Source organism: Eulemur rufifrons, chromosome 16, assembly GCF_041146395.1.
Source record: "Eulemur rufifrons isolate Redbay chromosome 16, OSU_ERuf_1, whole genome shotgun sequence".
Taxonomy (NCBI): domain Eukaryota; kingdom Metazoa; phylum Chordata; class Mammalia; order Primates; family Lemuridae; genus Eulemur; species Eulemur rufifrons.
The window spans coordinates 88,706,002-88,732,254 of NC_090998.1; the positions used below are offsets into that span (position 1 = coordinate 88,706,002).

Below are 26,253 nucleotides of genomic sequence, written 5' to 3' on the forward strand. Positions count from 1 at the left end.
CAGTAATAACTGGTTTCCACATCAGCAGTCTCAGCAGAAAAGTGAATTTGGTGACAAAACTAAGAATGAGTTTTATTACCTTTAGGCTATTCAATACCAAAAATTCTTTTTTTTTTTTTTTTTTTGAGACAGAGTCTCACTCTGTTGCCCAGGCTAGAGTGAGTGCCGTGGCGTCAGCCTAGCTCACAGCAACCTCAAACTCCTGAGCTCAAGCGATCCTCCTGTCTCAGCCTCCCGAGTAGCTGGGACTACAGGCATGCACCACCATGCCCGGCTAATTTTTTCTATATATATTTTAGCTGTCCATATAATTTCTTTCTATTTTTAGTAGAGATGGGGTCTCGCTCTTGCTCAGGCTGGTCTCGAACTCCTGAGCTCAAACGATCCGCCCACCTCGGCCTCCCAGAGTGCTAGGATTACAGGCGTGAGCCACCGCGCCCGGCCAATACCAAAAATTCTTGAAAGAGAAGTAAGGAGAATCTTTTATTATTCATTGATCTTACTAGCACCAACATAAATTTCTTTAACCTCAACATGGTGCCTTCCATTATTTGTATTTATATGTACTTTCAATCTGAGTTTAAGGCAGTTTAAAAGATTCATATTAAAAGCTTTGTATTTATACGAGTTGGTAGGCATTATTATATATAAGAACCAATAAAGTAGTATTTAGTCTTTGAAAAATGTATGAGCAAACAAATTATTCTTTTACTAATTAACTTTAAAGAAGAAATCATAATTATATGATGCTGGATTTAGTGACAGCCAACAGCCTGGAATCTCAATTGGCTTTATCCTTTATCACCCTGTCTACACAATATTACAACCCTTTTAATGTTTTATAAAGACAAAAAAGTACAATGTCCTCTGCCTCATTTGTGCTATCAGTATACAGCCCTTTTATAAAAGGGTACACAAACATATATATGTGTGTGTGTACACAAAAATATACATAACAACCAACTCTTTTTCATATAGTCTCTTAACAAGTAACCTAAATTCTAACAGGAAACTCTTATTTCATGCTAGTTCCTTCTAATTTGGTCTGCACTAAAACTGTTCAGAACTTATGGTAACCTATTCAACCAAGTACTCATAATCTACAATGATGAACTAACTATCTATTAGCCCTTTAATAAAAGGGGCACTTTCCCAAGAAGTACCTGTATGACACGTACATTTTAATATCCCTGATATCACTGATGACAAGTGAAAGGAGGGAATAAAAATAGAGATCGAAAACAGAGAAAAGTAAAAGAATGCTTCAAAAGAATCAGATTTTTTTTTTTTGTAGACTCACCCCATGTGGTTGTCTTGAGGTTTTCATCACCTGTCTGAACAATGCTGGATTGTGTTGGTTTCTGATTGTCCTTATTGATTACAATCTCCTTTGCTGGCTCAAATATTTTGAATGAGGGAGAGACATAAAGTGTCTCAACAGAGGCCTGGTTATAGAAAGTGGAATCTGACTTGGACATCCTTAAATTGTGACTGATAAATTCTTTACTTGATGACCAAAGTGCTGGTAAAGTTGTCAATGTTTCAAAACTTTTTGCAGCTGATTGCTTTTCTAGAGGCATTTGCAAGGGGTCTTCTGTTACAGCATTTGTAATGGTATGGGTACTGTCTGATTTCTTGTCCAAACTCACATTTGTCTGCAGAGATGGGCTTTTTTCTGAAGGAGTAGGCACAACATCTATAAAACAACAAATAAGAACTATAATCAAATAATGAAACTGAAAATACTCTATTTCAAATCTGTTGCAATCTTAATAAATAAGATTTTTTAATGCCTTAACAGAATTCTTTCCTATTTAGTCCTTCTGCTTTCTTACTATGCTTCCATATTCTGCCTATTTAAAGTACACCCAAGCTATAATTGATGCCTTAGTCATTTGGTAGCTGCCTTCTCCTCTCTCCTCACTGAAACACAAGGCAAGGAAAGCTTCAAATACCTTGTCTTTAAATATTTCTCCCTTCACCCACTTATCTGTCTCTGAAACCACCATATTTTTAGTACTTTCAAACTTTCATCTTTTACACGATAAACTAGGGGAAATATGCCACATCATACTGGTCTATCCTTATAGAACCCTCAGCTACAAAAAAAGTCTTTTTCCCCAAAATAAAGAATGTCTTTTTCCCCTCAGTGTCTATATGAGGCACATTAAAGAAACTCAGTACTTTAGGCAGCAGAATAATAATAATCCATGAATTATGGACCTGGTCTGAATTTCTAAATGCAAACTGCCATCAACATTCTCAGTGCTGGGGCTTGCTGTCATATATTTTCATCAGAACCTGGATATGAAAAGAAATAAAATTATTTTTAAGAGACTGAGTTCATGAAATTAGAAGGGTAACTAGGTGAAAGAGGACAAAAGGAAGATTGTAAGATTTAAAGCTCCCCAAGGGGAAGAGGATGCAGAAATTGTATAATTTGCTATGAAGTGATTATATATCACAATATATATAACACTTCATAATACATATTTATATGCTATCCTCATCACTTCTAGGCTCCGAGTTATTAAAGAAAAGAAAATTTTCTTTGACTCTAAAAACGTTCCTTTCCATTTTCATCCACAGCTAGAGGTTAGCCTGAACAAAAAAGCTGCTGGTATTTTATACAGTATTAGACAATTCAAGAAACTTATATTGATTTCTCCCTCAGAAATTCCATTTTTCTTCAATCCTCTCATCTTTTAAAACTCAATTCAAGTATCACTTTCTCTTTAAAGCTTGCCCTGACCCTTTTCTTTCCTCGCCTATTCTATTATTGTCTATCATACCATATCCTGTTTGAAGCCCTGTAGGTAATTATAAAACTTCTTATCTCATTTACTACAAGTCTTGCCCCCTACCTGACAATAGTCTTCTTGAGAAGACCTTACTTAGGAGTCATATTTGTATCCCAGCACCTAGCAGTTCCATTCCTAGAGGATGTATTCAATCAATGCTCATTGAATGAAAGGAAAAACTGAAGCACAGGGATTAAAGAAAAAGTAATGCCGTCTTTATTCTAAATTGAATATAGTTTACTTAATGATGAAAGGAAACAGAAAATAGGTAGAGGAAAATAACCTCTCCTAAAATATTCCTAATTTGCATATGACCATATTCTATTTAGTTGGTAAAAGATTCTGTTAAAAATACTAATATAAGGACAGGCATGGTAGCTCATGCCTGTAATCCTAGCACTCTGGGAGGCCAAGGTGGGAGGATTGCTTGAGGTCAGGAATTTGAGACCAGCTGAGCAAGAGCGAAACCCTATCTCGAAACCCTAGCGAAAAACAGAAAAATTAGCTGGGCGTGGTGGCATGTGCCTGTAGTCTCAGCTTCTCGGGAGGCTGAGGCAGGAGGATCACTTGAGCCCAAGAGTGTGAGGTTGTAGTGAACTATGATGATGCTACTGCACTCTATCCTGGGAAATGGAGCAAGATGCTTCGTCAAAAACAAAACAAAACAAAAAATACTGACATAAGCCAGGTGCAGTGGTGCATACCTGTGGGTTCCAGGTACTCAGGAAGCTGGCCCAGGAGTTTGAAGCCAGCCTGGGCAACATAGTGAGACCCCTCGCTCAAACAAAATAAAACCAAATCCCAATATATTCCTAGTAGAATACTGGATTTATGGTATTCCAAAGTGCTTGTATTTATCACCATATTTACATAAAAGTATTCCTTAAAAGTGAATTTCAGTTAAATATTTTTCTACTGACTTTCATTATACATGTGAGAAAAACAGAAAAAATTCAGAAAAAAGTCTTATTCTATATGTAATAAAATCATCTTAAAATTTAGCAATATGCAAACTACAATGATTCAAAATGACAATGACTTTCTGATGAAAATATAACAATCTAAATCTCAAAATTGGGATGCATGAAGTTGTCTGAATAGCTGTCATTTTAATGGTCAGTACAAAAGTTTAAAATTAAACAAACAAATAGAAGTCGTTCTATTTCCATCAACCCCCTTTCCCAATGGCCCAGAACAGACTGCAATCTTCGGTTGCTTGAACTTTTGTTAAAACTGCTTTTTTAATGTATCAAATGCTATGACCTAAAAGAAGCCTGATGACAAATCAAAAGCAATGATTTTAAATGCATAGTACATTATCTCAAATAGAAAAATGCACATAGAGAGCTAAGGAGTCTGGAAGACTCTAGAAAGCAAGTTGTACTAGATTTCTCTGCCATCAGCCTTGTTCTACCTCTGCTGTCTATGCAATGTGCCACATTAATTCTCTTCAATTCAATCATGGCTTTAGTTATTTATAGTTTATACTCAAAAATACTTCAAAAATTCCCTCTTGTATCACTGACAAAGTCGAAGTACCTTGGGTTTTAAAGGCCCTCCATTGCTTATTTCCTATTGCTACTCAACAGCAAACAAACAGGCCATTCTCATCACTCACATCCCCATGTATGCTCTGGTCCCTTTCGCTTCATTCTCCATGCTAATGTAGGTCTCCTGATCTTCATCACCACTGGTTTCTCACCGTACAACACTGGAACACCTTCCCCTTCCCCAGCTATTTAAATCCTACTAATTCTCAAGGCCCATCTTAAGTAATTGCTACATGTGGATGCTATTTCCAATCATGCCTACCACTCCATTCTAATCCTTCCCTTCTCTGACATAATGAAGTATTTATTTCTGTAAACTCATCTTTTTCACTTAATTATATACCATTTAGTGCCAAACATGCATCATATTAAGATCCTGCATTCAGACTTTATAGCCTGCATCATGCTTTTGCATATAAGAGGTATGCAAATGTTTGTTAAATTTAACCATTTCTTAATTTATAAATGATCTAATATCAACTTTTTATGTTGGTTTTGTGTATAACAATGTATACTGTATGTGAAGCCTAAAAATAAGAAAGATCAATCAAGAAACACTTGCTAGTACCTCCTGTTCACACTGGACTGGACTGTATCAGACCCTGGAGATACATGTAAGTGGAAGTCATAGTTCCTCCTGTTAGTGAACTTAAGATCAAGTGTGGATGATGTATAATATATGTAGATACATATATGCATGCATACCTGTGTATATGTATGATAAACACATAAAAATAACTAATAATACAAGTTACCAGTTCAATTTCAGAGTATCTAGAAAATTTTAGTTTTTCAAAAAATGAGTAAATGTAAAGAATATAGTTGTGTAACACAGCAATTTGAACACGTTTTAGTTTGAGTTCCCCAAAAAGCAGACTATGAGAAAAAGACCTGGATGCAAGTAGTTAATTTGGCCAATGAGCCCAAGAAGCACAAGTGAAGGACTGAGAAAGTTCAGGCCAAGAAGGGACAAAAGTCAATAAAGAGTGTGTTGAAGAGCAGGTCACCATTATGGGCAAGTGAAGCTCAATCCTGCTGGGTGCCTCAGAATTGTCCTTCCAGGGATGGGAAAGTGGAATATATTTTCAATGACTCTTGCCCTCACTGGCTGAATGTTGGCCCTGGGCATTAAGTTAATGGCACTTCCAGGCTGCCCTGCACTTAGGCTGAACAAGTTTAAGGGCCCCAGAGAAAGCTCTCAGGTAGAGAAGCAGAGAGACACAGGCACTTTCCATGTATATGGGAACTGGTCACCAAAGCTACAGCTGTACCCAGAGGTAAGCCAGGAAAATATGGGGTGGGGCAGCAATAGTATCAGCTGCAAGATAGCATCATTATCCTCTCCTCCCCAAACCCACTGAAATGACATAAGTGGAATAAAAAGGTATAAACCTACAAGGGGAAACAGAAGAGGAGAAGAGAGGACAAAAAAAGATGAGAAATGTCAACAAATGTTTTAGAAAAGGAAAAGATGATGGAGAAGTAGAAGCAGAAAAATCCTAAATGCCTACAGGGGGAAAGCCAATGTGAAGGAAACCAATTCTCTCCACAGAACTTCAGAAAGTTTCAGGAATTAGAGGACTTGGTACCTTGGAAATTTGAGGACTTTATGACTTTATGGGAAAGGATCTTCATTCAAAGATAGTTGAATCTTGTTAGGCAGAAAAAGAGGATTGTTTTTGTCACTTGGACATTCAAATATGTGTAGAAGAATGTGTATGATGCTGAATAGCCAACAGGTGGGCTGTGGCAGCCACTAAGCTACTGTCCATCAGCTTCATACCTACACCCTTCTACACTGTTTTGTGATACCTAGGCTACGACACCACAAACCACATGTATGCTTTGCAGTTTACTTTTTGTTGGGTTCTGACAATAAGAGGAGCTAGAAGGAGACTATAAGGCTGGAGTAGGAAGAAAGAACTTGCTCCTTACTGTTTGCCTTCTGCCTCTTCGAGTATCACCCTTGCGATGCTCCTTCTCTCCATTAACAGCATTCTTCCCAGTCTGCATTTTTACAACACTTGTAGAAGCAGCTTTATCATACTCTCTTAATAACATCAGCATCAGCTAGCTGGCACCCCTTCCTAAGAGGCCTGGGTCACTACCCTCACAAAGCTCCTTCTCCAAGATTCTAAATTGTAATAATTCCAACCTCTTCCCTTTACTCCCCCAGCCTTAGGGCTGGCAGCTTATCCCTGTAGCTGCTACCTCCGTATCTTGGTATAGGTTGAGTATCCCTTATCCAAAATGCTTGAGATCAGAAATGTTTTTGGACTTTGGACATTTTCAGACTTTGGAGTATCTGCATCATACTTACTGGTAGACCATCCCTAATCTGAAAATCTGAAATCCAAAATGCTCGAATGAGCATTTCCTTTGAGCATTACCTTTGAGTGTCATGTCAGCACTCAAAAAGTTTCATATTTTGGAGCATTTCGGATTTTGGATTTTCAGATTAGGGATGCTCAACCTGCATTCTCTTTTCGCCTTTTCAGTATACTTAACATTCTTTATATTAAATTCTCTCTATTGTATTATAATATTGTGAAAATGGCAGAGTAATTTTAATCGAACAAACTCTCCTGGGAATAATGGATAGAAACTTACACAATATACAAAAACTCACAACCTGAGGCAGAGGACAGTGACAAAAGTCGGTAGAAACTGGAGGAGGCTCAAGACTTAGAAGACAGAAGAATGCTGGGTGAGTTTCCTGTTTTTCCAACTCGTCACCTGAGTTACAGACAGCTCTACACTGTGCAGCTAAAATTGGGTAAACCCACAGTTTACTGGCTTGAAGAAGCAGAGGACAGGATTTAGAGCTACCATACCACTGGAAAACAAGGCGGGGAATCCTGGTAAAGAAAGAGCTCTGGAGAATACCACACCTACTCTCATCACAGTCAAACTGCTGATAAGCAAACATAAAGAAGAAAACCTTGAAAGTAACCAGAGAAAGATGACACATTACAGACAAAGGAAGAGTAAGATGAATGGGGGCTGACTTCTCATCAGAAATAATGGCGGCTAGAAGACAGCAAAATTACATCTTTTTTTAAATGCTGAAAAGAAAATTGTCAACGTAGGATTCTATATCTAGCAACAACATTCTTCAAAATTGAGGGCAAAATCAAAACACTGTAAGATAAACAAAAACTAAGAGAATGAATTGCTAGCAAGCCTTTATAATAAGAACTGTTACAGGAAGTACTTCGGGTTGAAGAGAAATTATACTGGATGAAAAGCTGGATATTTGGGAAGGAATAAAGAATGCTAGAAACGGAAAATATGTAGGTAAATGTAAAAGACTGCTTTTCCTCTTATTTTCTTTAAAATATTTACATGTAACTGTTTAAAAAATCGTAACACTGTGTGTGGAGTGTTATAACAAATATATATGTGATTTATGTGACTATAACACAAATGATGGGGGTGGTAAACAGACCTATGTGGTTACAACATTCTTATATTTTACATGAAACAGTAATACAATACTAACTCCAAATAGACTGTGATACTTAAGGGTATATAATTGAATCTCTAGAGAAACTTCTAAAATTAATCCAAAGAGATATAACCAACAAGGCCAATAAATAAGACAGAATTCTAAAAAATACTGAATTAGCTCAAAAGAAGGCAGGCAGGCAGCAACAGGGGAACAAAACACAGATGGAACAAGCAGAAAGTAACAGTAAAACCGTAGATATAAAGCCAACCATTTCAATAATTGCAGTAAATGCAATTAAAAGGCATAAACTTTTGGATCGGATAAAAGAGATCCAACTATTAAATATATGAGGGTACAAGAAACACACTTTAAAAACAAAATTGCAAATAGGTTGAAAGTAAAAGGTTCTAAAAAGATATACCATGTAACACTAAGCATAACAAAATGGAGTGGCTATATTAATATCAGATAAAATAGGCTTCAAGATAAGGGATATTAGTAGAGTTAAAAAGGGATATTTCATATAATGACAAAAGGGCCAACCATCTGGAAGATATACACATTACAAATGTATATATACACCTAATAATAGAACTTCAAAAAACATGAAGCAAAACCTCAAAGAATTAATGAAAGAACTGGACAAATCCAACTAACTCATAGCTGGAGATTTTAACACCCCTCTCTTAGCAACTGACAAAACAAGTAGACAAAATATCAGTAGGGACCTAGAAGACTTAAACGACATTATCAACCACCTTGACCTGATGGACATCTATAAGGAACCACACCCACCATGGCAGAATACACCTTTTTTTTTTTTTTTTGCAAGTTTTCAAAGTATACATGGTCTATTCACTAAGATGGTCCATATACTAGGCTACAAAGTAAATCTAATAAGCTTTAAAAGCTTGAAATCTTATATTAATAGTAGGTTCTCTGACCACAATAGAATTTAATTAAATGATATACTTAAAAGAAACTCCTGAATATTTGGAAATTTAGAAAACATAATTCACATACCCATGGGTCAAGGGTATGTGTAGTTTATTGAGTAGTAACCAAACGTCAATAAAGCTGCTAAAACCATAGTTGGCGCATTTTTTGTCTCCTGACTAGACTCTGGCAGATACAGTGCTTTAGGAAAATTTTTGCTATATCTTTAAAAGAAATGCTCTGGGGCTGGGAGAGACTAGAAATAAAGAAACCAACTAAGAGATCAATGAAATAATTCAGATTGTAAGGCTAATTTAATATCCAAACAAGTACAGAGCAACTACAAATTTAGTTACTATGTTAGAGGTATAAAGATGTATAAGAGATTCAAAGAAGTCTTCTGAAAGAGGTGATGTCTGAGCCATGCTATAAGGATGAGAAAAAAATCAGGCAAGAGAAGAACAATATGGAGGTGTCCAAGTAAAGGGAACAACTTCAGTGAAGAAATGAAGGCTGTAAACAACGTGCCGTGTGGAGTGGCAGGGCAGGTAGGAAGCATTCAGTATCACTAGTGCAAAGTGTACATCAGAGAGCAGAGGGGTGAAATACAGAGAGACAGGAAGGAGCCGGGGCTGGTGGACCTCTTGACCAACAGGCAGGGGTGATGAGGAAGAATGAAATCAAAATCTTAAGACAATGTCTTTGAAACTCATTCCCCTTGAGATGCCTCGACTGAACTTTGCTGGCTCACCTGTATCTGTCTAAGCAATCTATTATTATTGTTCCCTAGCTATGGTGCCTCTGAAATGTAGATAGTATATCCTTGACTCTTTCCTCTTCAGCCTCTACAATCTCCCAGGGTGATGTCATCTGCTACTACACTTAAACTAGAACTAGACTGTCACTTGAATGCAAGTAATTCACACATTTTAATCCTCAACCCTGACTTGTGCTGAGTTCTAGCCCTGAATACCTACCTATTGCTCTGTGCAGAAAGGTCTTACAATCCTCCAGTCTCCTCATCCCTGGGTGCTTGCTTTACTTCTATTAATATGACCATCAACTTCCCAGTCACCCCGGTTATTCTAGAGCTATGATTGCTACCACAGCCTCTAAGAGGTCTCTCTGCCCTGCCTCCTCAGTTCATTCCATACAGCTCAGCCACAGTGACCTTTCTAAAATGAAAATCAGACCATGTTATTTTTCTCCAATACTTCTTCAAACTATTTAACATGGTTTACAAGGCTCTGCGTAAATCAGTCCCCATTTACCTCTCTTGCCTCATCTTGTACCACTATTGTCCTAAAACTGTATGATCCAGCTATACTTCTTTCAGTTTTTCAAATTCCTGCTCCCTCTTAGCACTAAGCCTTTGCCCCATGCTGTTTCTTTTGCCTGAAGTGTTCTCCCTCTCTTTATATCTAACTAACTGATTTCCAACTCCCAGGCTGATGTCGCTTAGAGGTGGACATATATTTTCATGCCTCTATGTTTTTGCTCATGCTGTTCCCTCAGCCTAGAATATCCTTCTTCCCCACCTTTCTTCTCCATCAAAAACTATTTCAATATTCAAGGCTCAATGCAAACACTGCTTCCTTAGTAAAATCTGTTCTTTATCCTCCAAGTTAAAATGAATCTGTTTTCTTTGCTACTGCATAATACAATTTGAATACTCACGTTTTTTCCATTGATTTCATTATTTCAAAATTATTCATTCATTTGACAAATATTTATTAAGCACAAAGATAAGCTCCAGAAACACAGATTTGTTGTTTATAACTTCTTATAATTTCTTGTTTACAGATGTGTCATCTACAGTATGCTGCAAACCTCTCAGGGCACAAACTCTGTTCAACTTGCTCAACCCGTGGGTGACTAGCAGAGTACCTGATAGTCATTTGATAAATGTGTGTTCAATGAATCATTATCTAGATAACCTAGTCATTAAAATAAACTCAACTGTAGAGAAAGGACAAGTCTTAGGGGACATCCTAATTTACTCCCTTCATGATACACATGAGAACCTGAGACATCCAGAGATAAGTGACTTGCTTAGGATCACACAACAATTAATGGGCAGAATTAGGACTAGAATGCCAGGTTCCTGAATTCCAATGTTCTTTTTACTAGGGGAATAAAAGAAGGAACAAAACTATGGTAGAACCAGCTGCACCAAGTTCTTTACTGATGATTCTTCTAACAGTTTGACGTGTATGTATTCATAACTGACTCAGTTCTGCCTCAGGATCACTCCATTTGTCCCTGATGCTGCTTTTGAAGGTGCAGAACCACGTGAATGGGGTGGAGCTGAGTAAGTACACAGCTGGCCTATGTATCTGTGCCTGTTTACCTTTTCCCAGGGTGAGGGCTTTGTGGTGGATGCTTTCTTGAATACACATAAAGAATGAACAGCATTCATGGAAAATGTTCTGAAGCCCACAAAAACTTGAGGGGATTTGACAGAGAACAGCAATGAATGCTGTCTTTATATGTTTGAACACAAACATGTAAATGTATACTCTTGTAAACACTAAAGCAATTGTTTCATGAGGGCTTCCCAACCTTTTCTGGGAGAGAATTTCTCTGAATTCCACTGAAAAAGCAGAGAAAAGTACAGAGTGAATTAATTTGGTTGGCTTGCTTTATCGGGTTTCTCATTTTCTTTCAATTTAAACCTGAATGTCAAAGAGCTTTGTTCTCAAGTATCTATCCAGCTGTCTCCTAGATGGGAAGCCCAGTATTAAATTATGAGACTATACCTAGTTTTCTTTGTTGCACAGTGCTTTTATACCTGCCAATATACTTGATTAATGCAAAACAGGACCTTGAAACATGAATCTTATTAAAGCTGGTTTGATTATTCTTGAATTATCCTTTAGGAAGAAACTTATTCCCTATGTAAGACATCAGATTGCAAACTTAAATACAGACTATCATGAAAACACCTGAATAAGAATAAAACACACCAATAAATACCTCCATGCTTTCAGCCTAAGGAAAAAGAGAATAGCTATGCTGTTAAAGGTACTAAGAATGTTTTCGCCAGTTTGCAGATGATGATTAAATCTGTTGAAAGAGAACTTCAGATTTGATTCTGAGTTAAGAGACTTTGCCTACAGATAGGAACATTCCACACTGGTATCTCTTTTTCATTTTTCAATAATCCTACTGCCTTGTTTCAGGTATTATAACCATTGTATATTATTTTGTGTTCATTATTGTGAATCTAATAATGGGGTATTATATTCCAACAGGGGTACTGCTGTGATACAATCTCTTGTTCTGATGCATAGTATCCAATTATGGCCACAAAGCAGAAAGCTAGCAAGCATGACAAAAAAATAGATGGCAAAATATGTCTTTCTGTAGTTTAAAAATATATAAGTAAAAGGGCTTCTACTTTCATAATTAATAAAAGGAAATAGAATCTGAAGACAATAATAAGGCCATTTTGCTAAGAGGCTATAGCTATAAATTATGAATGTAAAGGAGTGATTTAAATTGTTTATTAATGTATTTGTTTAAAGTAGACAAGCCACTAAGTTAAAATGAATATTGAATGTGCAATTTAAAATAACATCATTGACATGAAAATTTTAATATATTTTTTCTTACAATATATGCATAAACCCTAAATAATCATGTTAGAATAGCTATAATCTCCCTGTGATCTGTGTTAAGGGTGTATATGTGTGTACACAAGTTCTAGGTGCTGAGAATTTCATCTCATCACATATCATTACATTTAATTGTAGTGTATAGTATACCCAAGTATTGAAAAAAGAAAATAATATTTTAAAAACATAGCTATGAAATATGACAAGCATATTTACTTTTTTCAATATAAACTTGAGATAATTTAATTTCTCATAGGAAAATGGAGATATAGACACACATAAACGTGCTTTTTAAAAAAATGTCTCTTCAAATGGGACAGCTAAAGACTTTCATGCCATGAAAATATGTCAAAATGAATGGATTATAAAATAGGTACAGGGTGCTCATTATTAAAGTTTATATCATAGTTAAGCTTCTACCAATAATAAAAATCATAATTTCCCTCCATAGACTATAGTTATAAAAACTAGAGCTGAAAATGTCTTTGTGAAGCTGGTGGTCTCTACCTATTTCAACGGTTCCTGTCTTTTAGGCTACAGTTTAGATGGAACCCGGTCTCTGGCATGTGGAAGGTCTCCGTGCTCTACAGAGCACACTCCAGGCTGAAGGATGAGCAGGGGCCTGAAGGCATCAGTGGTTGTGACCATAAGACCAATCCCTATAATGACAATAAAACCCTACAGGTGACTCTAGAAGAGTAAAAATTTAAGCTAAATTGGGTCAGAGGTTTAATTCTGATATGAATTAAATATATCAAATGTTTGAAATGGTGCCCGGCACACAGTAAACACAAGCTACTTATTTGGGTATTGTTATCATGAAACAGTCTGAAGAAGTGGAATTACAAGGAGTTCCTGCCATGGCCCTGACTGGAAGCAGATGGGAAAGTGAACAAACCAGGTGTGCTCTCTTCCCCCAGAAACTCCTGTATTTATGGACAGCAAGCAGGACCCATGCCCCTGAACCTATCAATTCATGGAAGGTGATATTTGAGATCAAGAGAACTGGTGTGCTATGGAAAGATGATAAAATGAAGAATTATAATTCTCAAACACCTTCCCCTATTAGATATACAGACAAATAATAAACTTTTTTACTTCAACATGGAGTAAAAATTATGTCTAAGTCTGCAGCACTGCAATAAATCTTTAAATATCATTTGAATCATAAATTCAGATGAAGTGTTATTTCTCATGAAGCATGAAATGCTCTATTATACAAAATAAGCCCAAAAGACACCTAGTAAAACTTTAAATATTATAGTATAACAGAGAACATATCCCTTTGGAAAAATCTTACTGAATACCAAAGATAACACATTACTCTTCCCCTAGACAGAGGCAGTTGTTTGGTCCTTGTTCTTATAGCTCTTTGCTTATATTTTTATAGTATGAGTTATAGCACTTATGCTGTAATATATCTATTAATGTTTCATTTACTCTTTTATTCCAGTGTTTTCCACATATTTCATTCATACAACAAATACTTTGAGGATGGACCATGTACTATGCGCTGTGCCTGAGAATACAAAAACCAGCAGAATTAGACTTGCAAAGCCTTTAGACATTGGAATTATTAAATACAGAAGATAAAATAACTACAGATATAATTAATGTAAAGAAATAAAAATCTTTCTGAAAGACAGGGAATAGAGATTATAAAAATAAAACCAAGCAGATCTGATAAAGATCCAAGTAGAAATTCTAAAAATGAAAAATAAAATAACTGAAATTTTAAAATAAAATGGTGGATTTAAACAGCAGATTAACCTCAGCTGAAGAGGGAATTGGGAACCGCTACCTTCCAGTACAAAGAAATGATTCAAGGCCAGGTGTGGAGGCTCATGCCTATAATCCTAGCACTCTGGGAGGCTGAGGCAGGAGAATTACTTGAGCTCAGGAGTTCAAGGCCAGCCTGAGCAAGAGTGAGACCCCGTCTCTATAAAAAACAGAAAAATTAGCTGTGTGTAGTGGCGTGTGCCTATAGTCCCAGCTATTCAGGAGGCGGAGGCAGGAGGATCGCTTGAGCCCAGGAGTTTGAGGTTATAGTAAGCTACAATGATGCCACCATACTCTAGCCAGGGTGACAAAGTGAGACTCTGTCTCAAAATAAAAGAAAAAAAAATAGAAAAGAAAGAAAAGAAATAATTCAAAAATACAGCACAGAGATCAAAGAGATAGCAAATAGGTAAGGGAGGTTAAGAGAGATGGTGGATGGAATGAGGTCTAACATCACAACTAATCAGAGTTCCAGCTCTCCTTCCAGTGTCTAACCACGGCCCGATTACATATCAGCCACTCTGTACTTGAAACGTTCCCCAACATGGCCTGTGCCATCTCACCTCTGCTTTTGCACTGGCTGCTCTCTCTTCCTGCCCTGCTCTTATACTTCTCTCCCTTCCCTCATCTGGAGGTTGACTTTCATCTGCTTTGATCTTCCCCCACACCCTCTTAGCTCCGCTCCTCCAGGGCGTTAGAACAGAGGAGAAAGAATAAAGGGACAAATGTCTGTCTCCTCCTCGTCTGGCCACTATTTGGTCACCTATTTGTTGATTGTTGCTGCTGCTTTGGCTAACATGGCCATCCATGCCCTGTGTATGGCAGGTACCCAAAAGCTGGCTTTCTCAAGAGTTGAATGTGAGAGTTTTTTAGGGTACCCTGGGGAGCCCCCTAGCTCCCCAGTTCCCTAACGTGGGATATCCAGGCCTGGTTCAACTTATTCAACTTATTCCAACTCCCTCTTTCCCCAGACTGCATCTAGCATCTTGGGACTGGGTGACAGACACTGATGCCAATTCATGGAATCCAAGTCATCTGGAGCCTCAGCAGTGCCCATAAATCCTTTTGCTTGTCCTTAGCTCTCCCGTTTCTCTCAAAGTCCATTCCAAGCCCTTGGTGCTCTCAAGCACCTTTGTCAACTTGACCGTTTCCTTCTTACTTTTAGTAGGTGACGTCCCCTATTCATCAAGAAAAGAGAGGCTTTTCAACTAATCTGCTTTAGCTTCTCACCTTCCTGCTTACCAACCCAACCACGTCCACAACTCTTCCTTCCCTGCAGTCTTGAGGATCAGAAACCCTCCTTCTCAAGTCTATTCAGGCCTGTCCTGCATCTGTCACTGAAACATCCACTCAGGTCAGTTCTTCTCTTTCCTGTCTTCAACTTTATTAGCTTTCTCCCCCTAGCCCACAGAGGCGCCCAGTCCCTTCCATTTTATTTTTTCTCATTGTTATTAAAAGTATAATTGACGAATAAAAATTGTATATATTTACAGTATACAATGTGATGTTTACAACATACAAGCAAATATACATTGCGAAATTAAATCAAGCTAATAAATATATCCATCACCTCACATACTCATTTTTATGAACATTTAAGATCTACTCTCTTAGCAATTTTGAAGTATTATAATATACTTTTACTAAAGTCACCATGCTATACAATAGGTCTCCAGAAATTATCCATCCTGTCTAAGTGAAACTTTGAACTCTTTGGCCAGCATCTCTCCAGTCCCTTCATCCTCCTGTAATCCCTGGCAACCACCATTCTACTTTCTGCTTCTGGGAGTTTAACTTTTTAAGATTCCACATATAAGTGAGATAATGCAGTATTTGTTTTTCTGTACCTGGCTTATTTCACTTATCATAATGTCCTCCAGGTTCATGCATGTTGTTGCAAATGACAAAATTTCTTTTTTCTAAAAGGCTGAATAGTATTCCATTATATGCACACACGTGTATGTGCATATGTGTACACACAAGCATACATCATTTTATTGTACTTTGCAGATACTGCATTTTTTACATATTAAAGGTTTGTGGCAACCCTACATTAAGCAAGTCTACTGGCACCATTTTTCCAACAGCATGTGTTCTTGTCTCTGTCACATTTTGGTAATTCTTGCTATATTTCAAACTTTTTCATTATCATTATATCTGCTATGGTGATCTGTGATCAGCGGTCTTTGATTTTACTACTGTAATTGTTTTGGGGCGCCAAAAGATCCAAACAGCCACAACATTCCCTTAAGCCAAAGCCTAATTTAGAGCAAGGCCCTGACTCTCTTCAATTCTATAAAGGCTGAGAGAGGTAAAGAAGGTGCAGAAGAAAAATTTGAAGCTAGCAGAGGTTGGTTCATGAGGTTCAAGGAAAGAAGCTATCTCCATAATGTAAAAGTACAAGGTGAAGCAGCAAGTGCTGATGTAGAAGCTGTAGCAAGTAATCTAGCTAAGATCACTGATGAATGCGTTTAATCTAAACAGCAGATTTTCAAAGTAGACAAATAGCCTTCTACTGGAAGATGACATCTAGGACTTTCATAGCTAGAGAAGTCAATGCCTGGCTTCAGAGCTTCAAAGAACAGGCTGACTCCCTTAGGGGCTAATGCAGCTATTGACTTTAAGGTGAAGCCAATGCTCACTTACCATTCTGAAAATCCTAGGGCCCTTAAGAATTGTGCTAAATCTACTCTTCCTTGCTCTATAAATGGAACAATGAAGCCCAGATGGCAACACATCTGTTTACAGTATGGTTTACTAAATATTTTAAGCCCACTGTTGAGACCTACTGCTCAGATAAAAATTGACTCCAATTTTGAAAGTAGTTCTAATGTGAGAAAAATACTATTTAACAGCATTTCATGCTATAGAGAAATATTTCATGAAGGGAAGAGTCAATTGATGGCGGCCAACTTTATTATTGTCTTATTTTAAGAAATTTGCTACAGCCACCCCAACCTTCAGCAACCACCACCCTGATCAGTCAGCAGCGATCAACATGGAGGAAAGACCCTCCACCAGCAAAAAGATTATGACTTGCTAAAGGCTCAGCTGATCATTAGCATTTTTGCCAGTATTTTTAAATTAAGGAATGTACATTGTTTTTATATAGTATGCTATTACACACTTCCTAGACTACAGTATAATGTAAACATAACTTTCAATATGTACTGGGAAACCAAAAAATTTGTGTGACTTGCTGTATTGCAGTGACCTGGAATCAAACCTGCAATATCTCTGAGGTATGCCTTTATATATACATACATACTACATTTTATTTATTCATTTATCAACACTTAGGTTAATTCCATATTTTTGCTCTTGTGACTATGCTGCAAGGAACATAGGAGTGCGGATATCTCTTCAACATACTGTTTTCAATTCCTTTGCATATATACCCAGAAGTGGGATTGCTGGATCATATGGTAGTTCTGTTTTTAATATTTTGAAGATAGTCTCTTCCATTTGAAATACTTCTTCCCTGGGCCCCTCAGATTGTTGTATTTCATCTTTCTCTTGCTTCTCTCACCCAAACACACTGAAAAAAACAATCTTTTTCCCATTGAATTAATTTCCTTCTTTCCTGTTCACCTCCTCAAAACACTATAATCTGGCCTCCATTCCTACATTTCAACTGAAGCTGACCTCTGTGAGGCTATCATTGACTTCCTAATTGCTAAATCCAGTGGAAATTTTCCAGGCCTTATGTCTCAGGACATCTCTGTGGCATTTAACATCGTCTAATCTCTCTCTTCCTTTTGCACCCTTCGTTTCATACATTCACTCATTCAAAAGGTATTTATTAGGCAGTGCATCACGCATTATTCTAGGTACTAAATTATTCTAGGCACTAATTCTGGGAACTATTATTCTGGGTACTAAGCTAACTATTATTCTAGGTACTAAAAATACAACAGTGAACAAAAAGACAAAGTCTTTGCCCTCTTAGAACTTACATTACAGAGGGGTTAGAAGAAATGAACAATTGAACAAGTATTTATATATAGGAAGTCAGATAGTGATAATTTCTATAGAGGAAAATAAAGCACTTAGGGGCACAGGGAGGGTCAGGGAATGAGCAGGCTGGTGGGGGACATGGCAGGGGACAGTGTTACTGTTTTATATAGGGTGATCAGAAAGGCCTTGCTGTTAAGGTGACATCTGAGCAGTAAACCAAAGGTCAGAGAGAAAATCACACGGACCAGAGGAGGGCAGAGTGTTCTAGCTGGAGGGAAGAGTCACTGCAGGAGGGTGCAGGACATGTTCCAGGACAACCAAGACGTGTGATATGGCAGTGCCAGAATGAGCAGGAGGAGAAGGGGTGGCAGAGGAAGTCAAAGAGGTAGCTGGGAGTCACTTCACAGATGTCCTTGTGTGAGGTGAAAAGTCCTTGGGAGGTTTTTAAGCAAAGGAAATGATATATTTTCTTTTTTATAGAATCACTTTGGCTTTTATGTGAAAAAGTATATACAGGGTAAGGGGAGAAGCAGGGTCACAAATTAAGAGGCTACTAGAATGACCTATGGAAGCAATAATGGTGGGCAGGACCAGGGTGACAGCAGTGGCGGGGATCTGATTCTAGATATATTCTGAAGGTAGAACTGATATGAGAGAAAGAAAAGAGTAGCGAGGACAGATTCAGATTTGGAGTGGATGAGCCTCTATTCCAGGTTGCTATTTATGACACCTTCCTGTTGGACCTCTAGCATCTTTCTGCTGAGGACTTTCTGCCCTCTGGGTAGCCCTACTTGACAAGATCCAAAATGACCGCGACAGCTCTCTGTTCTGCATAACCCACATCTGCGCAGCCCATGCTCTGACCAACTTGGGGGCACGGGCCAATCCCAATTCAGCAGGCCTCTGTGCCTTCAGCAAAGCTGTGGGTCAGCTTTTCTCTCTCCCAGGCAAGAATCAGATCCCAGGCATGAGTCAGGCACTAGTCCTTGGTGTTTCCAACTCCAGGGAACATATTTCAAAGCCTCTCTCTAGGGTTAGAGTTAGTGAGTAGCAGTCTTCCCAATGCTCACCTAAAGCGGGGTTGGGTGGAGAAACAGTATGGCAACAGCTTCTTCCCAAGAAATCTCATCAACTACCTCCTCATCAGATTCCCCATCTTCCACCACACTGTCTCTTTATAATATTTTCAAACTGTGTGTGTGTGGTGAGGGTGGGGCTCAAGAGTCACAGGGCAGGTTTTCATCCATTTCCTTAAAAAAAACCCTCCACATGTGGATTTGGTGTCTGATATCTATTTTATTATTAGCACCTAAAGCAAAAGAGACTCAGAAAGATTCCCATTTTAATATCTTCATGCACACACACAACGTGGTGAGTCTTAAGTTAACATATTAACCCACCTTCTGAGACATCACAATCCTGTAAGTCTAATTCCCTCCTCCCTCCTCAGTTACATGCTATTGTTACCTAGAATTTTAGTTCTTAAAACACCACAAATTAGATGTTATAATTACTTTTTAATCTGATTTTTGTTTTCAATTATCTTATACCTTATGATCATATAATTTGCAAATTTGTGCTGATGGTATATCTCCTCTACCTTAATCCTTCTAGTGAGTTGGCAAAAGCGCCATTACCAATTACATACATACAGTAGTTCTACACTCTGCCCTGTCTTCTTAATGCCACCAAACACCATTTTTCATTCTAGGGATATACCTCTTGGGATTCTCCAAATACTCCATCAGTGTCTCCTTTTCCCAGATGATGCCTTTGTTCTTGTTGGTGCACACACAGGAGAATCCACAGGCCTGACCTGTTTTCTGCCCAAACAGACCTGGAGACTTGGCCCAGTCTTGTGCTTGCCTTTCTTTTCCATGGTGAGGCACTGGGCACACTTCTGAACAAAAAATCTTCTTGCCCTTTTCCACATCATCTAGTTTTAATTCAGTCTTCTGTCATACACGCCATGAAGGTTCCCACTCGGGAGCTGGACATTCTGCTGTCTCAGATGTTATGATTATTTTATACAGAGGACATTTGTTCAGATTTATCTAATATTTACCAATTTCTTTGCTTACCATTCCTTCTTACACCTCATCTTCCTTTTGGAATCATTTCCATAATCTGGAAATATATGTTTACAAGTTCTTTTAGTGAGAAGGTCTGTGGTGGTTAGATTAACCAGTAGATTTCTCCCAGAATTTTATTAAAGGACTAGGCATGCTTGGTGATGACCTACATTCAAGGTTTGTTGTGTGTTTTTTTTAATTTTGAGATAGGGTCTCACTCTATTGCCCCGGGTAGAGTGCAGCGCCATCATAGCTCACTGCAACCTCAAACTCCTGGGCTCAAGCGGTCCTACTGCCTCAGCCTCCCGAGTAGCTGGGACTATAGGCACTTGCCATCCCGCCCAGCTTGTGCTTTTTTTTTTTTATAGTTATGGAATGTTCAGATTTCTGCAATGCACAGCATTCAAACACCATCTAGAAAGTTAATTTTTTTTTTTAAATTAGGTTTCTCAAGGAAAGAAAGTCTGATTAAAGAAGTAGGAAAAACAATCATCTTAAGTTCTGATTTGGTTATTTTAGTGTACTGATATTCAATATTCCCAGAAAAGCATAGGATTTTAAATGGATGTCTAATAGGCACCTCAAATGTAACATATCCAAAATGTAGCCCTTAATATGTCCCCAAAACCTGTTCTCTGCCCTGTCTTTCCCTTCTCAGTAAATGAAACTGTAGGGATGGAAAACACATGGTTTTTCCTCCCCATTATGAGGCTCATGGCTGCCATACCTATAACAAAAGACAGGTTAATAAGAGAAAAGCATAATAGATTTGACTTAATCAAAGTTTTATGTGAGACGGATAGCCTTCAGAAATGAAGACTCCGGGAAAACTGTTTTTTTATGCTTAGGTTCAGTGAAGAACAGACAAGACAGCTGTGGAGAAACGTGGTTGGACTAAAGGGAATGATCTAATGGTAACAGACTGTGCGGTGACGCCCAGCAAGGTCTGTCTATTCGGACTCTTCTTGATCTCTCTGTGTGGCATTCCTTCCTCCCAAGCATAGGGCAGGACCCCTTCCAGAATGAAAGTCTTATAACCTATTATCAGACAAGGCAGGTCAGAGAATTTCTTTATGGCCAGCTCCTACCCAGAAAGGCCCCTGCAGAAGGTTGGAGTAATATTTCTAGTTGCTGTGACCCACCTTGGGAAAGAGGAATTCCAGTTTCTGTGACCTGCCTTGGGGGGAACGGAGACGCAGAAGGAAGAAGGGCAGGAGAGGGCAGGGAGAGACTTTGTTTCCGAGGCCCTTCCCGTGTCCTTTGGTTCAAAGTTCTCAGCCCGCCAAAGCGCTATACTTTGGGTGTCTTTTTCTGAGCCCTAATAGCACCTTCACACGCTCACTTCCCAAAGGCAGAAAACCAGGAGTCATCTTTGTTTCCATCACTCTGACAACCAAACACCAGGAAATCCTGAGGGCTGAACTCCAAAACATATCTCTAGGCTGCTCACTTTCCTCCACAGCCACAGCCTCTGTCCGCAGTCACTGTCACCTGGATAGTCAATACAGCTTCTTCACTACCTCTCTGCTTTGCTCCCACTCCCTCCCCCAAACTTTATCCTCCCTGGTTTATATTTAAGTAAATATAAATCAGATTATATCACTACCCTGCTTCCAATGTTTCCACCGTTCTCAGAACTCCGTCCACACCCCTGCCCACGGCTCCTGCTGCTTGCGGAGCGCTCCTGCCTGTCTTTCCCTGGTCTCCCCTCGTTTGCCGTGTTCCAGCCACGCTGGCTCCTTGCAATTGCAAGGGTAAAGTAAGCTTTCCCCACTCCTGGGCCTTTGAAGTTGCTCTTCCCTCTGCTTGGAACATGCCTTTCCAGGCTGCTTCATCCTTCTCATCTCTCTTCATGTCATCTCTGCAGAAGTTTTCTCAGACTACCCTACTTAGAGCGGATGCTCCCATCATCACTTTATGAAGCTCCCTGTTTATATTCTTCATAGCACGTGTTACAGTCTACAATTATTTTATGTTTACTGCCTGCTACCTTCACCAGAACAGAAGCTCCTCAAGGGTCTGCCCTGCTGACTGCCATTAATCTGTGGCTACCACAGTGCCTGACACATGGTAGAAACTCAATAGTATTTGTTGAATTAAAATCTAATTTCTCAATCTTTCCTTCTGGAATTTTATGATTATTTTGCAATTAACACCTAGTTGTTGATAGCTATTTCAGTTGATGCTTGTAGCAAGCTGAACAATCTCTGGGTTTTAACTTTAATTTATAGAGTTAATTTACTAAGTTGGGGTCTAGAGAGCACAGCACCTACCATACTGCCAATCAATAAATGTAATAACAACATTCCTTATTAGTATCAAAATTAACAAATTATATGGCCTTATTGAATAGAATTCTGTATCAACAAAAAATAGGTTGTACTGAGCATTCCTTCTCTATATCCCATTCCATCTTTACCCTTAAGCTTCTGCTCTTCTCTCTTCAATATCTTACCTGTTTCTGACTCATCCTATATTCAACTCAACAAAGATTAATTGAAAGTCACCATGCACAGGGCACTGTGCCAGGAACTGGGTATACCAGGGTGAAAGGATGATGAGTGAAGTATTAACACAGTCTTACTTTCCACAACTCCACACATCATTGAATCTCCAGGGCCCTTTCCCAAGCATAGTCACCTAAATATGAAGCCACCACTGCCCAAGAGGAAGTTGCATGATGGGTGCAGAGTCAAAAGACTCAAATTAAAAATGAATAAACAAAAGCCAGATTCATTAATAACAGGGAGACTTGGAAGAATACTGGCTTAGCTTGTTTTTTTCTCCCCAGTCTAAGCTTCCACCCCAGACTAAAAATCCTCTGAGGGAAAAGATAAACAGAAGCAGCAAGAGCTAGATGTGGTGAGGGAGGTCTTAAGTCCCAAGCCTGTCCAGGGCCAAGCCTTGGGAGTTGGGGAGACAAGGGAGGGGAAAGTCCTCCATCCATCCAGCAAGTACTTCTTGAGCACCTCCTATTAGATAGCCAACGTTCTGGGCACTGGGCATTCAGCAATGAACAAACAGAAAAATCCCTCTCTCATGCTGCTTTCATTCTGAGGGTAAAGAGGGTTTCTCCTTGTTCCCCAGGCAGAGCCTGAAAACAGTGGGCAACATTTCCAAATTCCCTCACCCCTCTTCACCCCACAGCAGCAGAATAAGATAGAAGAAGTAAAATAGAAGTGGAAATTAAGTTGGTGTTAGAAGAGAGTATCTGAGTCAGCCACTCAAAGTCCCCTACTATATCAGAGTGTGAGAGATTCCAGCAGATCCTGGGGGCTAGAGAGATTTAGCTGAGAGACAGTGGCAGAAGTGAAAGGGCCTCAGGATGGGGACAAGGAGGATGCAGAGTGCATGACTTAACTGTCTTAAGCAGGGCAATACTGGTAAGATGTCAAATGATGCAAGCAGAAAGAGAACAACCAGGGACCAGATATTTTTCCCCAATCCCCAAAGCCATGATGCCAAACAGGTCTCCAGAACTTTGATGCCATCCTCAAGAGGATGAAGAAGAAAGGGAAATTCTGAATTGATCGAATTTAGGATAGGAATGACTAAGAAAACAGAATAATCAAGGTTACATTTTCTATCAGCAGGAAATTTAAGATTATTTTGAATGATAGAAAAATATAGCTACTGCTCTGGGTATACCTGAGGTCATGGTTTGAAAATATTGTGCCCACAACTCAAGCCTGAGTAAGATGCCATTTCTGCCTTTGAGGGGCCCTTCCAGCTTCTTGACAGCCCTCTGTTCCTTCTCCACCCACCTCTTCTAATTCACCACTAAGAAAGCCCCTCCACCTCCCCTCCGCCCTCCAGCCTTTCCTCCCTCACTTGTAGCCCTCTACAACCTACTAACTGGAGAGGCTACCCCAACATCTAGCAACTAGGGGAAAATCAATGCTGCGCCTCTGGGCTCCTGCCACACCAGACAGAGATCCTGGTTTCGGACCAGACTTGAAGTGATATGAAAGGAAAAGCTAAATAAACAACACCTGGGCCAACACCAATGCTCACGTGCATTCCCTCACTATATCCTTAAACATTATTTAAAATTCTATGTATTTTGAGCACTTCCTCCTCTTAGAAGATGTTAGCTAATATAGCAATCAAGTGTCAACTGGGGATGAGGAAAATTCTACAAAATTTCAAAGGACTCTGCTGGCAGTGAACCTCATCGGTGAACTTAGGGCATTCCCATTGTGCTACTCATGATGCTCTTCTTTTAAAAAACCATGATGAATCTTCTTTGAAGACACTTTTAAAGTATATGCAAAAAGTTCAGAAAGTACTGTGATGATGACTGTATTAATATAAGGGCATTCCAAATGATACTTATTCAGCCAAACATTTAATGGGGTATTTACTATATGGCGAGCACTGGATTAGAGGCAGAGACTATAATCATGAGCAAGACACAGCCCAGGCTCTCAAAAAATTATAGTCTAATTGGTTGGGGAGATGATGATGACCCAGCAGAATCAGCACCATATCTGGAGCAGGCAGACGGTGCCCTCAGAGCCCAGAGGAGGAGAAGCAACAGCCCCCGCCCTTGGCATGTGAGGGAAGGCTTCTTGGGAGAAGTGACATCTTAGCTAAACCCTCAGGAGAGCAGGATATGGACAAATGAACAGCAATGGAGGGTGGAGGCTGAGGAAGTGGCATGTGCAAAGCACGAGCGAATGTGATGTTTGGGGCAAGTAGTTCAGCATACACAGCTGGACCATCATGTGTTGCGGGTAGAAAGGAGGTGAAAGGTGAAGCTGGAGAGGTGAGCAGAGGCCAATGCAGGAAGGAGCTTAATTGCCATGCGAAGGTGTTAAGACTTTATCCTAAGGGAGCTTCTTAGAGCTGTGACCTGATCAGAGTTGCATTTTAGAAATATCTTAAGTCTCTACTTCTGTTTTGACCCTTAACTTTAGCTCTCCCTAACTTGCTCACCTGCAATGCTTTCTTTACAATGCACCTGCCGTCATCTTCCTAAAGCAAGGTTCTGGTTGTATCATGTCCTTGCTTAAAACACTTCAAAGCCTTCCCATTGTTTTTTGGACACAATGGAAACTCCTCAACATAGCTTGTCAGGGTACTGGGCATACATGCCACTACACCTAGGAAGCTCCAGGCTTACATCTGTTATCCTGGCACAATGATTAATTGTGCCCCCTTTCACTCTCAAAAGTTCCTGGTTTGGACAAGAAATATATGGTAACCTTTACTACACTTGATTTTAGCCAAAAAGCCAAGAAGCAATGTATGATCACCTTTACTGACAAGACCTTGCTCGCCTCTCCAGTACCTTTCCTGCCATCTACTTCATCCTAGGGCCGTGCTAAACTTCTTTCAGTTCTGCAAACCCGCAATGTCTCTCTTGCCCCTACCCTCCTGTTCCCCCAGCCCTGGCCTCTCCCACAGCGTTCACTTTGCCTCAGATATTCTCTTCTATCCTCACTTGGTTTGGCTCATTCTACACAGTAGGCAATATAGTGCAGTGAACTGTTTTTCAAACTGTGGGTGGTGACTGATGAGTGGGTTGTGTAATCAATTTTGTCACATCAAATCTATTTTAAAAATAAATTTTGTCACATCAAATTTATTTTAAAAAATAAAAATAACTAGAATAAAATAGATCAGAGTACACTGTCAATAAATAGTGTTTTGTAAAACTCTTTCAGGGGTGTGGGTGTGTGTGTGTGTATGTGCGCACGCATGCACTGAGTCATGACGTAAAAGGCATCTGTGACTGTGGGTCACGGTCAAGAGGTTTGAAACACATCAGCATAGGCTCTGGGATTAGACTGGCCTGGTCTAAATCCTGACTTTGCCAATTCCTAGCTCTGTGACCCTTGGGTAAGTTATTTGAACTCTCTGTGTGAATTTTCCTCATTTGTCTCAGAATATTGTTATAAAGATTAAATGAGTTAAGTAAGATGTTTAAAAGTATATGAAACACACATGACATCACTGTTGGCCACTGTTACTATCACTACCCATCCCTCAGGGTCTGGCTTGGACATCACTTTGTCCAGAGAGCCTCCCTGATACCCTCAGGCAGGGTTAGGTGCCCTCTGTGTGCTTCTGTGTCCTCACCTCATT

General features: G+C 39.2%; 1 protein-coding gene across 1 annotated transcript in view; it reads right to left on the bottom strand.

Moving 5' to 3' along the window:
- Window positions 1-26,253, bottom strand: part of ENTHD1 (ENTH domain containing 1) — a 110,112-nt gene that overhangs the window by 19,055 nt on the left and 64,804 nt on the right. The window contains exon 5 of the mRNA XM_069491506.1: window positions 1,301-1,696. Coding sequence (XP_069347607.1) covers window positions 1,301-1,696 — 396 coding nt within the window. The remainder of the gene's footprint in view (window positions 1-1,300; window positions 1,697-26,253) is intronic.